This window comes from Notamacropus eugenii, chromosome 3, assembly GCF_028372415.1.
Source record: "Notamacropus eugenii isolate mMacEug1 chromosome 3, mMacEug1.pri_v2, whole genome shotgun sequence".
In the NCBI taxonomy this organism is placed as follows: Eukaryota; Metazoa; Chordata; class Mammalia; order Diprotodontia; family Macropodidae; genus Notamacropus; species Notamacropus eugenii.
In genome coordinates this window covers 159,470,047-159,486,535 of record NC_092874.1, presented here as the reverse complement: position 1 = coordinate 159,486,535, position 16,489 = coordinate 159,470,047, and the positions used below count along the sequence as shown (strand labels likewise).

Here is a 16,489-nt window from a genome sequence, read left to right as displayed (position 1 = left end):
CTAAAGTATGTGTGATCATGTAAGCCTGTTCCCTCTCCTCATTCAATAAACTCTAGTGGCTCCCTGTTACCTCCAGGTACAAATATAAGATCTTCCTTTAAAGCTCTTCAAGAACTTTCAAGAATATACACATATGTGGATGTATATATATATATATATATATATATATATGTATATATATATATATATGTGCATGTGTATATCTGCATATACATGCATGCGTATATATACATATATGAATGTATCTATATATACATCAATATTTATCTATATATGTATCAGGGATGAAGGACAATCAGGGAAATTTTACAGAATCGTATGATGGAGTATCTTATATAGGAGGTATAATAAGAAAGTTCGAATCACAGGACTGAGAGTACATGACTAGAAGGTGTAAGAAAACTGAAAAGGCAGGAAAGGATCAGTTGTATTCACACACAAAAACATATATATGTGTGTGTGTGTGAATACATATACACGTGAGATAGACATGAATGATATACACACACATAGATATGTACATATAGTGTATACGTATATACATACATGCCTGTGGAAATACATGAGACATACATGAATGATATGTACACACATGCAGGTGTTTATGTTGTTTTCCTCATAAGATTGTGAGCTTCTTGAGGACAGGGACCATTTTTGCCTCCCTTGTATCCTCCACTCTTAGCACAGTATCTAGAAGATATTTAATTAATGCTTGATAAACTTGTTGACTTGCCCAAAGTCATGTAGGTATAAATAAGCATCTGTGAAATTATTTGTACCACTTTCTCCCTATCATCTTATTCCTCAAAAACGTTGCTTTCCTATTGCCTAACAGACACATTATGATGAGTAATGAGAAAAACTAATAAAAAGTGCTTCAGATTCAAGAGAGTGGTGAAGCATAAACCTTAAAAAAATTTTACCGCAAAACTTTAGTGACTTTAATGTTACAGAAAAACCAAATTTACCAAAATTGAGGGGGACATAAATTTTTTTTCAAATGTGATATTAGACACAAATTGTGGGAAATGAGTTAAACTCTACAGAGAAGCATATAAAAATATGCTTTAAATTTTCCTGTGGGAATTTAGTGATGCTTTAATTATTTGAAACTTATTACATATTGAAATTGTTCAAAAAACTCAATAGGTTTGTGATTCCCACAAAAAAGGAAATGTTAAAAACAATGCCTATTTCTGATCAACCTTTTTGTTATCTTATTTTTCTATTTTTAATTAGTATTTTTAGTTGAAATTTTAATTTAGGTCGTATCATGAACACAGCAACCTTATCCTTTTGGTGCATGTAAATGGAGTGGAGTGAAATATATGTTGTGGGAAGTTGTGTTGATGGCCTCTTCCCCTTGACCCCAATCAGAAGAGCCCGTCTTTTTAAAACGAGTCTTCTCAGTGTCACTGACAGTGAAATATTTGGAATTACCCAAGAAGGGCATCTGAAATAAATCACTCTACTGATTGTTTACTGACCTCTCCAAGCCAGTCACCTCTCAGCTGACGATGCTTTGGGCTTAACATCCATGTTGCATATTGTTTAGAAATACAGTGTGCCCAAAGCTTATCACTTCTTTGTCAAGTATTGTAAATATACAAAGATGGAAATGGGGGTGGGGGTGGAAATTTGTCTTATTATCTTAAAATATGGAAGCAATTTATTATAATTGCTTTAAGCAAAATGACTAATGTGATAATAATTTTTTTCATAAATTGAACTATCAGATAATATGATACCATATTCTTCATTTATTAAAAAGCGAGTTTAACAGTATACCACTCAATGCTGTCATCATATTGGGAGATTTTTTTCAAAAATAGAGTCAACTAAATTTTATTTCTTATAGTGTTTATAGGAAAAGTATGGCTTAGCAACATTTTGGCCTTAAAAACAAGCTTTTGTAGTCAAAATAATTTCTTTATATGTTAATTTGCTTTTAAAAATAGCATTCTTAACACCATACACAATGAGCAGATGGTACTGAAGTCCAAAGCAGAGTTAACTAGCAGCTCAAGTGAACAATGTGTCTGGGTAGTCACATTTGGATTTTAATTTGTTTCCTCCTTTATTTCACTGATTCCTATATTAATTTCTTAAAATGAAATCTTAATATTCAAACATTTTACTGCTTATGAAATATATCAGAAACTCAGAGCAGCTCCATTAAATACCAAGGTATTAAATACATTTTGGACAATCAATGTTTTTGGTTCCCCTCTGTAACAGAATTGGGTAAATTTGAAAAATTAGTATGATTTAGTTCTTCCCTCCAAATTTAATTCAAGGTTTGCTTTCACATTATTTTCACAGGAAGAGATCTGGCCTAAGAAATAAGGTCAATTGACACATTCTTCCTTGATCACTCATATGATTCTCCTTTACACACTGGATTTTATGAACCATAACTATAAATTTCATTGTGTTTTAGAAGGGAAATAGTTTAGTATTATGTCTCTTAAGATTCATGCTACTTATGAATTTTAAATTCCTTATATAATTGAGACTAGTAGCAATCAAGAAGTCAATTTATTCATCATTCAAACCCTATGTACGTTTTGCTAAGACACATGTTTAATTCAGCAATGCGAATTTTAAAACTCCAGTTCTTGGAGGTCTATTTTTCAGTCTTAGTATTGTCTGTCACTTAGAAATAGCCTTAACCTTTTACTGCCCTGTTTTATTGCCACTTGAGATGGAATGAGTCAAATTCTCTTTTTCACTCAGTAGTCTTTATGTGCCAGCCTCCAAGGACTATGGCAAAAAGATCCCCCAAACTGTGAAAGGGGCAGAGTTTCCCCACAGCTGGCAGTTATCTATATACAGGACATCTTTAAGGCACATTTGAATGTGCTGAGTAGGAGTTCATCTATACATGACTGTATTTAAGTAGAGAGTAGGAAGCATCACTGTGTGTATGAGAGAGATAGAATGAACTAAGTTGAGATAGTACTTGTGTAGCTGAGGAAATACAAACAGCATTGACTTTGTTCCAGGCCCTCGTGCTACTCTCACTCCGTATATAATAACAATAATATTACTGAATGAATCAATAAATACTTAGTAAGCATTTACTATTTGTCAGATACTCTCATAAGTGCTAGGAATACCCAAAGAGGTAAAAGACAATCCCTGACCTAAAGGAGCTTACAATCCAGTGGGAACAACATGAAAATACATTCCAGTAACTGAGAAGATAGGAGGGGGCTAGGATTTAGGGGGAAAGGTAATGCATTCTGTTTTAGATATATTGAATTTAAGATGTCTGCTGGATATGCAGTTTGAGATGTCTGAAAATGAGTGTTGGAGATGCTGGATTGGAGGTCAGCAGAGACTAGGGTAAGAAAGGTAGAATCGAGAGTCACTAGCATTTTCTTGTTGCGTTGTTTTAGTTCTGTCCTACTCTTTGTGACCCCATTTGGGCTTTTCTTGGCAAAGATACTGGAGTGCTTTGCCATTTCCTTCTCCAGCTCATTTTACAGATAAGGAAACTGAGGAAAACAGGGTTAAGTCACTTGCCCAAGAACACAAGGCTGGTAAACATCTGAAGCCAGATTTGAACTCAGGAACATGAGTTTTGATGGTTCCAATCTACTGCTCTACTCACTGTGCCACCTAGGTGCCTAATCATCAGCATAAAGATGGTAATTAAGTCCCAGGGAGCTGATAAGGTTGTTCTTCACAGTCTTTAGCAGGAGAGAAGAATCAAGTCTTGCAAGGTTCTGAGACACCTTACAATTTTTAGACCTTCTAACATCAATCAAATGCATAGAAAGAACCAAAAAGAAAAAAAAATTAGGCTGCTTTTACTTATATTAGAGCTTCAACACAACAGATTGTAAGTATTTAAAAGATCTGAACTATAGCACTTAGTCAAATTGTGGATATTTTTGAAAATTTTTTCTTCCAAAATCTCCAGTGGAAAACAGTATTGTTATAGGATCAGTGCCAATGTTATTAAATTGTAGTAAGTACACTAAAATGATAATGAGCCATCTCTGACTTCGTCTTCCAGTATGTTTTGATATCTGATATTTTTATTTCAATTTTACTGCCTTCATTATTATATAGTCACATTTCCATTTGTTCTTTGGAGATTTGCCTATTACAAAATTAAACTTGAACTTTGTATAGTTGATAATTGTAGAGGTGACAGTTTCCAGTAACTGGTTTCTGCTGGGAAATGAGAAGCTCCTATGGCCTTAATTTTTTTTTTACAGGTTGACCTTGTGGTTTGGGAAAATATTTTACTACATGAAGGCACTTAACATTAGGAGAATCAGAGGAAAAAAGTAAAGTATTACAAGATAAAGGCAGGGATGGGCATAGTATTTTGAGAAGGTAGTCTCTTTTATTTTTAATAGAAATCTATCTCCAGATAAAATAATCCATCTTGGAAATACTAAAGAAACCCTGATTCATGGTTTTTGTAATCAGCTGTTTAGTATTACTTAAAGCCCTAATGAATGGGTAGTGATTTATAGGTCATTTTCTGAGGAATATAAAATCAAGATTGTGAAATCTCCGAGCTCAAATTTTGAATGAAATTGAATTTTTTTGTAATCACTTTTACAACTCAGTCAGATCTAGCTGTCTCTCTCTCTCTGTGTATATGTGTACATACATGCAATACTTACATAATACACATTTCCTGTCTGAAAATATCTAGTTTATGTTTAATAAAATATTATCCCCACATCTATGTAGGGTTCTTCCCTCCAAGAAGCTGCTTATTATCTTAAATAAATGCAGCCTAAAATAACTGCATTGTTTAGTTTTTAAAAGCTTTATTTCATTGTTAGAATTATCTATCAAATAGCTAGACATATGCATAAGTGTAGATATGTGCGTATACATACACATGTATTGCTGATAATGTATGAAATGAATACAACTATTACATGAAAAGATGTAAGATTTTGTAAAGACATCTAAAAATATGGAATATTTGGTATCCACAAATCATCTTAAATGCTCAATCATGTGTATTTTACATGAGATATATCACATGCATTTTTTCCTCCAAATTATGTTCAAAGAAAAAAACAACAATGTACTAGTGAATTATTTTCACAAAAATAATCCTAGCAAAGCATTCTTTCACTAATTAAGTTTTGACAAATACACCCTTCAGTTAAGTTCATTAACTGTTCCACAGGGTGGCAGTAATACAATATGGAACATTTGAATCAAAACCCCCATAGCTACAATGGAATAAAGAAGGAATGCACAAAGCTTCTGTTGTGCCAATTAACAGCAATCTCTGCCTACGTACAACAGAATATATCACAAATGTATTTTTAAACTTTTAATGAGCATTTAAATACTTAACTATAGTTTTAGAATCTGCAGAAATATTTTGTGAAAGACTAGTTCATTTCTATCTTTGTGATAGATAATTAATAAATGTGTGGTGGTGGTATGGGGTATTTTAAAGGTCTCAGCTTGAATATGAACAGAAAGCACTCTTAAGTAGAACCCTTGTTGAATATTTACATTTCTGGAAAGGAACATGTAGCTTGGCACTGAAGTGGAAGAGTGGGAAGATGCGCACTTAATTTCTTTCTATAAATATTAAGTGTGTTTGAATGAGTCATTTGGCCATGATGGGTGTGCTCATGTGGAGATTGTACTATTTCATCTCTAGGTCCTTCTGGTTGTAAAACCAATGATAGATATTTTGAATCACAGATCAGAGTGAAAAACAAACAGTCAGGACATCTAGTACAACTGCTTTAGAAGATATGGATAATGACTGTCATGGAGACTGTATCACTTATCTAATATCACACAAATAGTAAGGTCAGGGACAGAATCTGAACCCAGGGCCTCTGAAACTAGCACAATTCTCTTTCTGCTCCACCACATTGCCTGCCTCAAATGACTTGGTAAAGATCTCAACTATAGCACGACCATTATTTGTACCAATAAAGCAATCCCAAGAATTATAATTATCTCAAAAGAAGTGTATTTGTAGTTTTTAATTATTTGTAGCTATTCATTGAACTTATCCCTGGAGAAATGGGTTTTGTTGGAGGAAAAAGCACTTTTAGAAAACATCTATATAATGACAAATGAAGATTTGGAAGATGAGGTGGAGAATACTACTTCAAATGGCAACCATAATTACTCAAGCAAAATCAGCTTTGATGGGAAGTCAGAGGGCCAAGTGTAAATGGCTAAGAGAATAACAGATAAAAACATTGAACTAAGTTCTGTTCCCTTTGGGATGTTTGAAAAACAAGTTAAAACAACGAGAATTAAATATGACAGGGTGTACACTTCTATGGCTAGCCAAGTTTCTGCCCTTCCTTATCTGTAATATCCTCTGCTAGCTTCATGTAGACAAACACATGGAAAAGACACAATTCGTGGGAGGTAAAACATATGCAGATAGACCGATCTGGATGTTTTGTGGGTTTTTTTTTTTTTGCTTGTTTGTTTGTTTGTTATGTTTTATTTTTGGATGGCCTTGACTATGCAGATTATTTGACTGATAACATCATTCAAACATTCAAGTAGGATTGGCTTTAGATAATGTTTCTTTACTGTTGAAAAGGCATGTTTTTCATAGATCCGGATAGAATGGTCCCACTCAGCTTCCTTTGTCTTTGCTTTTCATATCTTTGTTGTAAAAGGTTTAGAATTCTCATTCCATTTTTTCTGAGAAAGAAATGTACTTACAAGCATAATATACTTAAAATGCTTCATTTGGAGTAGTATGTTTTCTTTATTACAAGGCCAATGAAGTTAGGTATTCTCATAAGTCAAACTTTCTTTTATTCAAATTGATTTTTAGGAATAATGATGTGCATACTGTCACCATTTTACTCTGAGCATATATGGAGAACAATCTAATAAAGAACATATAAGGAAATTCATTAACTAATAAAATTATATCTCTTAAATGTTTATAATAGCAAGAAAAAATACAGAGCATCTAAAATTAAGGCAACAAAAAGTGTAAATATGAGCAAAATCTTTACTTGTGAAAAAAAGTGGCAAGTAATTCCTAAAGCATATGACACTTCTTATTTGCCTCATATTCTTGGGAATTTTGTTAGAGATATTAAATTTAAATTGAATTTTCAATCGAGTGGCAAAATTGTTTAAAGTAAGTTGCCTTTATTGCTTTAATCTACATTACATAAGAAGTAACCCTATCCTAGAAAAGTGCCCTCACCAGTGAAGGAAGATTAATCCTTGAATGATAGAAAGGAAAACCAATGCTGTTTCAAGGACGAGAGAGTCTGCTAACCAGAATCTGGGGAGACAGTGAGATTTAAGAGAAAAAAAAAAGGCATAAGGAGTTGTTTCTTTGTCAGACTGAGAAATTAACAGAATTATTCTGTTGGTAATTTATACTCTGATCTTAAATGTTCTCTGCGAAGTGGCTTCTTACTCAGTTGGCCAGGCCACATCTGGAAATTCAATCCCAGTGGGCAAGAGTATTTTGGTAAATGTTTAACCACTGGTTCTCTCAGGGGGAAGAAAAAGATACATAACACACTTTGCAGTTTAAAATGCATCATTAATATTTTTTCTATCATTTTCTTAAGTCTAGAAATCAGCAAAAGAGTAAGTCAAGCCTTAATTTCTAGTGTCTGTTGATGTGTGATCTATAAATGCCTACAATGACAATCTACCAATTAGCTCTGGTGAGCTGCAGCACACTCCTGGCAGCAGGATACATATTAATGAATGAATTTTTTTTAACCTGTCCTTTTGTTCTGAATGGAGTCAGTTCAGTTCACTTTAGTACTAATCAGTGCTGGACACTGGAATTTCAAAGCTAAAAATGAATTAGACCCTATTATCAGTGCGCTTCCATTCTACTACAAGGAATACACATTCAGAGATAACTAAATACAAGATATACACAAGACATAAAGACAAGGTGATGCAGAAGAGCTCCAAAGGTAAAGCACTAAAAAAAACCCTCAAAGCCTAGCAAAATGTTTATACAAGTTAACATTTGAGGTGAGACTTAAAAGGCAGACAAAAATTTAAAGAGAACATTCCAGGCATGCGTGACAGCCTGTGCACGGGAACAGGAAGGAGCATGATGGCCAGTTTTACTAGATTATATGGTATGTAAATTGGAACAACATATCAACAGTCTGAAAAGATAGACTCTAGCCAAACTGTTAGGGATTTAAATGTCCAAGAGTCTGTATTTTATACTAGAGGCAATGGGAACCAGTGGAGGTTTTTGAGCAGGAGAATAACACGATTAGGACTTAGATTTAGGAACATTAATTTGATAGATATGTTGAAGTTGTATATGAAGATGGGCTAAGAGATTGGCTGGTTACCTGAAAACCAATTAGAGTTTTGTAATATGAGTCCAGGCAAAAGGTAGTGAGGACCTGAAGTATGGTAGTTAATGGAAGAGTTACAGATGCGGTTTATGTAAAATCAGCAAGCATTAGTGAATAATTCGTTATGGGTTTAGTTAATGAGAATAAAGACTTGAAGGTGATTCCTAACCTGTAAACTTGGATGACTAGGAGGATATGGTACCTTTGATAGAAACACATCAATCAGAAAAAGAGAAAAGTTGAGGGCAACTCAAAGGTATTGGAAAATATAGTTCACAGATTAATTACAAGGCCAAGATTTGAAAAGGAGGGAAGCAGACTAGATAAGGGGTGACGGTCTGGGAAATTAAGGAGGACTGGAATGAGTAGAGGTTTCTGTAATGATAGAGAATGAGAGATTTAAGAAGGCTAAGGCATGGCGAGAGATGGAAGGATAGGAGGTAAATGTCAGAAGAATTCAGAATAATGGATTGTGGAATTGCAACACTTGTGAGTTACCAAGACTTTGATCATTCTTTGATGTGACTGAGACAGAGTAAAAGTGTAGCTCATGAGAACTGGGGAGATACTGGGAAACAGGAATATCTGAGGGGAAATCAACATGTAAATTGAAGTCCCCAAGTATAAGGAATGGGGTCTAAGGGTAGGAAGAAAGATGGGGAGCCAGCCACTGAACTCAGTCCCTGTGGCTCCAAAAGAAATTGTTCCCCAAGTACCCATAGCCACAGTTTCCAAAGTGAACATTTATTGATTTATAATGTCATCTATAAAGGGGTATTCTGGTGCTCACTTCTACTGGTTCTCAGAAACCAGTGTTAAAGTTTTGGTATGAGCATTTACACCTTGGAAATTGGCAAATGCTAAGGCCTTGATTATTGCTGATTGTCTAGACTTAAACTGATGAAGAAATGTTAATAATGCAGACTAAACTTCAAAGTATATCCTGTGTCATTTTTTTTTTTCTGGAGAGCTGGGTGTTAAATATTTGCAAGCATACCTCCTGGATCTACATAACAGCTATCCACCAAATGAATAAAAATCAGATGTGAAAATTTCTACACTTTATAATCTGGGAACCACGGCTAAAGAGAAAATGTGTGTAACTAGAAAAAATATCAAAATAAGCACTCAATGTGTTTCCAACAAAATTCTTAGAATATATATCATTTGCCCTTAATGTCATAATCTAGAGTTAGGAGATATGGAAAGTATTATTCCTCTGAAGTTATTTCCTTTAGTAGGAAAAGTGGAATATTCTAATTCATTTACTTTACTGAATTTAAAAAAAAAATCAGGTCACACATCATTCTTCACAGGTTTGTTGTGAGGATCAAATGAGATTATATTTGGAAAGGACTCAGCACAAAGTCAGTAACTATTTATTCCTTTCCCTTTCCTTCCCTTTTACAATAGTAATTTCACTGTTTTACAAATCATTTGGTTTTGTGATCTGAATATATTTATGTATATGTTAAAATAGATCATTTGTATTTTAAATATTGTATATACAAAGTATTGCACATTTTATTATACTATATTATATATTGGTATTATAACACAACATAGTATTAATACTATAGTTTATAATACATACATATTCAAATTAGGATATTAAAATTATGCTTTAGCATAATAAAGACCAGGTGTTTCAAATAATGCACAAAGATTTATTACAGTTTTACTTTGAAATAAAAATGTTCATCCCACCTTAATTTTCTTTGCTTTGTGGGCTAAAAAAAATTTGGTCTCTTGAAGTATTCTTCAATTCCATTCCTTCTAATATTGTACTTTAAAAAAAAATAGTACTTTCATGAACAGTATTTTAAAAGATATTAGTACATATTCATGTATAGTACTTTAAAATAAGATTTTATTTGTAGTATGTTTAAAAGATAAATACTTTAATTATGTAATTTTTAATATATTAAGTCATAAAGTTATAATTTCAAAGTTATCTTTATTGAAATACTGAAAGTGTCTGACAGTATTAGGTTATTAACTGACATGTGAAGTAAAGTGCACATGTGTTTCAATGTGTATTTTTAAATTATAATTCATGTTAATATGCTCCATAAAAATGCTTGGGGCCTCCTTTATTTGTGTTAAAATCTGACTCAATAACTGACTCATTATTTATTTCTTACATATCACTAAATGTAACATTCTGATGGGTCACACTAATATATTTGCATCTTTATATAAATGGAACCTGGAAGAAGAAACAAGAATATCTACAGTCATAAAGTGTCTAAGTCATTCTACAATACTTCAAGGATCTATGAGTTCCTTGGGGTTACCAAACAATTCTCCATTTGCCTTTGTCCCCACAATCACTTTGTATCTTAGTAGATGTTATTTGTCAATTGCCATCCTCCTCAAAAAAATCAACTAGTAGTAACCTAAGTTCTCGAAAAGAGTCTCTCCTAGTTTGGCTAGTCTGGTTGGTTGCTGTCCTTTATGCTCGAGGATGACCAAAATGACAACTGTTGGGGTCAAAAAAAATGGCTAGGATACTCTACAGATGATGGACATGACCATAGGGCTATGCCAGAAGTCTTTCCAATCTGGAAAAAGCATATGCTTAGTTAACATAGTTTTCAGGGGCCCAGAATATACTTCAGAACACAATGAAACACCAAAGTAAGACCTTAGTGGAGGTGTCTGTGGAGTATTTGTCAAAATTACTAGTAAGTCAAGTCAACAGGCATTTATTAAGTGCCTACCGTGAGCCAAGCACTGGGAATACAAAGAATGGGAAAGGGGATTCCCTAATTCTAAGGATCTTATAGTCTAATGGGGAGACAACATACATGTAAATATGTGCTAACAAAACATATGCAGAATAAATGGACGATAGTCACAAAGGAAAAGTATTAAGATTAAGGAGGACTGGGAAAGGCTTCTTACAGAAAATGGGAACTTAGCTGAAACTTGAAGGAAACCAGGAAACCTAGAAGGTGGAGATGAGGGAGAGGATTTCATGCGTGGGAGATGGTCAGTGAAAGTGCACAAGGTCACGAGATGAGCTGTCTTGTGTTAGGAACACTCAGGAGGTCAGTGTCACTGGACTGCAGAGTAAGTTGAAAAGAGTTATGATTGAGAAGAATAGAAAGGATTCAAAGGAGACGTGTTATAAAGGACTTGAAAGTATACAGAGAATTTTGTTGTACTTCATCCTGGAGAAAATAAAAGGTCATAAGTTTATGCACATCCATTAATGCATTCTGTGACAACAAATAGCATTTTGTTCCACATTTGTTTACTTTAGAGAGTCTTCAAGTTGCTGGTGAATTGGGTGGGATGTAAAAATTTCATGTTAGATCTTATTTCATAGACCAGAAGCTGAAGGGATTGGGATTTAGACCAATGTATTTTTCTAACAGTGTTATTGGAATCTCATTGGTTCATACTCATGTTCAGAAGAAAACAACACACAAATGTTTTTTTTTTTTCCTATTACTGCCTTTCAGAGCTCCTCTTTTTATTTTTCAAATATTTTTGGCCATGGTTTAATTTCTTATTAATTTGTCTTAATATTCTCTCTAACTTTGTTTTGCATTTTCTTTAATTCATTCAGGTACGTGTGTTCACATTTTCAGTTGGTCAGCATAATTATGACCGTGGACCAATACAGTGGATGGCCTGTGAAAACAAAGGTAAATGATGTATTTCTTTGAATATACAAACATATAATAGAACTGTTCATCTAGATGGGATACTCAGAGGGTATCTAACCCAACACCTTCATTTTACAGATAATGAATTTGAGGTCCAGAGAGATTTTTTGACTTCTCCAATTTTACACAAGTATTGAATATCATGGGTAGGATTTATATTTATCCCCTGTACGCAGAAGTTTTTAACTGTATTTGGGCTGTTTTGGTAGCCTGGTGAAACCTATGGACTTCTATTATTTTAGTTAGTTTAATTCTATTTAATTCTAATATTAAGGTTTTAAATAATTGAAGTAAATGCTAAATTTCAGTTAGACATTAGCATAAATTAAAATGTCATATTTTTCCAACTAAATTCAGTGACTACCCAACACCACCACCAAAACCCATTTGCAGGGTGCTTGTCAGTCTACAGCACCCTCAGGTTAAGAACTCTTTTCTCAGCTAGAGCCAATGTTCTTTCTCCATTTGTACCACACTGCCTCATAATGGATTTCATAAGAGACTACCTTCTACAGTGGTAGAGTAGGAGGTTTGCAGGGTTCTATATACACTAATTTTGGAAAGAATTCAAAACTTATATCTACCTTAACAGCAAAATCAAAAGTAAAACCAGATCTACAATAGCAGTTGAAGCAAACATTAGGATACTTCAATCCAAAGTCCTTCTCTTCTACTTGAAATATCAGTATGATCTTCTTTTCTTTTTCTTTTTTTTTTTTTTTTTACAGCATTTTCTTAGTTCAGACCTGGTCTAAATTAAGAATACAAAACTACCATGCATTCAGAGAATTCTTAAGAAATATGAATTGAACTGAACTGAAATTTGAGAGAATGTCAAATTGGTAAAAAAAAAAATCCAGCAGTAGTAGTATAAACAAAGTGAATTAAAAGTTGATGAGTCCTAATAAAAGAAATGTAATATCGCTACTTTACATTTTTCCCCTGACACCATTAAGGCTATATTTTTTCTTGAAAATTATTACTTTATCTATTCAAATGAAAGAAGTATGTAAAAATACAATATTACTCTGTAGTTCAGATATCAGTAGGTACTGAAACTGTGATTTAAATGGTCTTGGAAATTCCAGGCTGACCTTTTTTACCAATGTAAGATGGAACTCTTTGTACAATGTATAATCTCACAGAATGGTTGGGAACTCTCATAGGTTCTGATTTGCCTAATATCATATGGTTAATATGGATCAGATGTAGAATTTGAACACGTCTTCCAGAAAAGTATGATATGAATTGATTAGTTTTAATTTTTTGGTTTAATACTTATTTAGTATCATAAATATGCTGCATTTACTATTCAGACTGACTTTAAGCAAATAATTACACTAGACACTAATCAATTTCAAATAAATGCCAATCACATGATTTTGTTTGTCCTCTGGAGGCATTCATTTGGATTGTACTATAGTTTCCTTACTGCTCTGAACACGTGTATGAAAGTTGATTTTATATCTCTTTCAAACAGATTAAGAAGTCTGATACAGTGTCCATTACTTGCCTTTTACCATCATTCTATTTTGGTAATAATTCACTGTTTTTCAAAAATTAGAGAATTTTGGTGTTCTGCTTTGTACTTCACAAACCAGAAATGAGCCTATAAAAAAAAGAAATATATTTCCTTTTGTTTAAACTGTATCTTTTGTTTATCTCAGGTTATTATTATGAAATTCCATCCATCGGAGCTATAAGGATCAATACTCAGGTAGGACTGCAATCTCAAACTGATTTGCCAAAGAACAAGATGTTATTTTTATATAAAAATTTAAAAAGCATCAGAGAAAGAAAATAAATGATAAAATGAAGTAGCAAAGTTTACCCTCATATAAAAAAACACCTAAAGTTATGAGCATTTTTTCATTTATGTGATAATTATTTTTTTCTCTTTCAATATTTGCTACATATATCACATCTCAAATAAAACATGATGTAAATTTCTTTATCTTTACAATAGATTACTACCATAGACAAGAAATCCAGTGAAATTCTACTGAAATTTCTACTACATATTTTTAATCTAGTTTTTTTTTGCAAAAATTTAGTTTATCACTTTGAATATGAAACTATGTATATGTATACTTGTATGATATATGTGTGTATATGTATCACTGCAGAGGTATGTATACACATACACTTACATGTGATAGAACAAAAAAAAAATTAATGGCCAAATTATATATACATAGAGCTAAGGTCATAAGGTGATAGATCCTTAAAATACTTTAAAGGCAATTGAGTTCACCCCATTCATCTTATAAATTAGGAAAGTGAGGCAAAGAAAAGTTTAGCAACTTGGTCACATTCAAAAAGGCACTAAGTTTATAAGATACAACTGAATCTAGCTCTTCCTGACTCCAAGACACTATACCATGTTTCAGTGTCAGTCACAGAATTTTACACACAGAAGAGACCTCATCTGCCATCTGTTCCAACCCACACCCAAAAGGAATCCTCACTATGACAGAGATGACACTCGACAATTAATCATGTAGCCTCTTTTGAAAACTTCCAACAGGACAAAACTCACTCCATAACAAGAAAGACCATTGGAATTTTGGAGAGAACTGAATCATTTTTTTCCAGGTGATAATACTATTATTTTCCCTTTGCACCATACCATACAGCAACTCTAACCTACTCTAGTCAGCATAGGATATCTCAAGTAGTTATTCTTTGGATTTACCTACTAACATATGAGAGACATTACTCAGTGGTTCTACAGTTGACTGTGACTAGCAGGAATTTCCCAGATGTCTTTTGTGCACTCTGTAGGATCTGGGGGCTCCTATAAAGCACTTTGAAGCTCATGGTACTCTCTGAGTCTACATCTACTCACAATCATAACTCACAAACCCCATGTTAATCTGTTTATTTTTCTAGGCAGCCAAGGGACCCAATCAGTTCAACACAGAGGCTTTTCTTTTGCAAATTTTTAAAAATTTAATTATTTTATTTGTTTTACATTTTCAAAAGTCACTTCCATAAGTTTTAAATTTTCTCCTCCGTCCCCGAGATGGCGTGCAATCTTATATGGGTTCTCCACCTCTATTCTTATTAAACACATTTTCACATCAGTCATGTTACATAGAAGAATTAAAACGAATGGGAGAAACCGTTAGAAAAAAACAAAACAAAACAAAACAAAATATAACACAAGAGAAAATAATCTGCTTCATTCTGCTTTCCGATTCCATGTTCTTTCTCTGGCTCTGGATGGCATTTTGCCTCGAGTTCTTTGGGAACACAGATTTTATGGCTCCTATTGTGCTTCGTCTCTGCTGTCCATGCCAGGTGGTACTCTATTGCTCTGTCACTGCTATGTCTCATGGCCACAGAACATGTGGTAGCGGAGTGTCTTTCATGTTCCAGCTGCTGGCTTCAAGTTCAGTCACAGTCTTTTGTTCTAAAGAGGAATGGGTTCTATGTGTAAAGAAGATGAAGTTTTGGAGCCAGAGAAGCTTGGTTCAAATCCTTCCTCTGACATTTATTACTTTTGTGAATATGAACAAATCACTGAATTTTCTAATATTCCAGTTTCCTCATCTAGAAGGTGATAGTGTTGGACTGGAAAGGTTCTGTATTAAGTCCCTTCTAGTTACTCAGTTTCCTCATATAAAAAAGGGTGTGCATATGTGTGTGTGTGTGTGTGTGTGTGTGTGTGTGTGTGCAATAGCACCTACATCACAAGGTTGTTGTAAGAATCAATTGGGATAATAGAAATGTAAAGCACTTGGTAAGCCTTAAATTTCTATGTAAATGCTAGCTGTTGCTTTTACTACTGTGTCATTAAATAGGTTTCAACTGTGGGTGTTATTCATCACAGTACACTATACTAAGTATAGAAATTGCAAAAACAAAAAAAAAAAACAAAAACCAGAGAGCAATGTTCTCTGTATCTAAGCAAGTTGGAAAGAAAGGGAAAGAAAATCAAGAGAATGTTTGCTTTGATGTATTTCTGAAATCAAATTATCTATCTCTGGGATTCATTTGTACTCTCTATCAGATTAAGTGTTTAGAACAGATTAGGGGTTTTCAGTCTGGGGTCTGTGAACTTGTTTCTTTATATAATTTAATAATTTCTTTTGTAATCCTTTGTATTTTCTTTTATATCTTTAAAAACACTGTTCCAAGAAGGAGTCTGTTAGGCTTCACCAATTCGCCAAAGGTATCTCTGAAATAAAGAAAAATCAGGAATTCCTGGACTACATGAACTCTCAGGTCCATTCTAGCTCCAAATTTGTTTAATTCTGACTTTTGAGATAGGACAGATTTAGCTCTCACCATAAATATAACAAAAATACATTCCCAATCAATTTGGTGGTGAGATGGTCAAAAGATATTTCAAGTCAGGATGGGTACCCACAGATTTTCAGTAGGAAGATCTCCAAAGGCAGATTAAGTGAAAGTTTACTTTAAGAGAAACTGAGGTAAGAAAAAGCAGACAAACTTAAAGCTCACATTTCAACAGCA

The 16,489-nt window shown here is 33.5% G+C and overlaps 1 protein-coding gene across 9 annotated transcripts in view; it reads left to right on the top strand.

The window, feature by feature from the left end:
* Positions 1-16,489, top strand: part of CACNA2D1 (calcium voltage-gated channel auxiliary subunit alpha2delta 1) — a 691,308-nt gene that overhangs the window by 594,960 nt on the left and 79,859 nt on the right. For all 9 annotated transcript variants that reach the window (XM_072653215.1, XM_072653214.1, XM_072653213.1 and 6 more), the window contains 2 exons: positions 11,908-11,986; positions 13,675-13,724. In XM_072653215.1, coding sequence (XP_072509316.1) covers positions 11,908-11,986; positions 13,675-13,724 — 129 coding nt within the window. The remainder of the gene's footprint in view (positions 1-11,907; positions 11,987-13,674; positions 13,725-16,489) is intronic.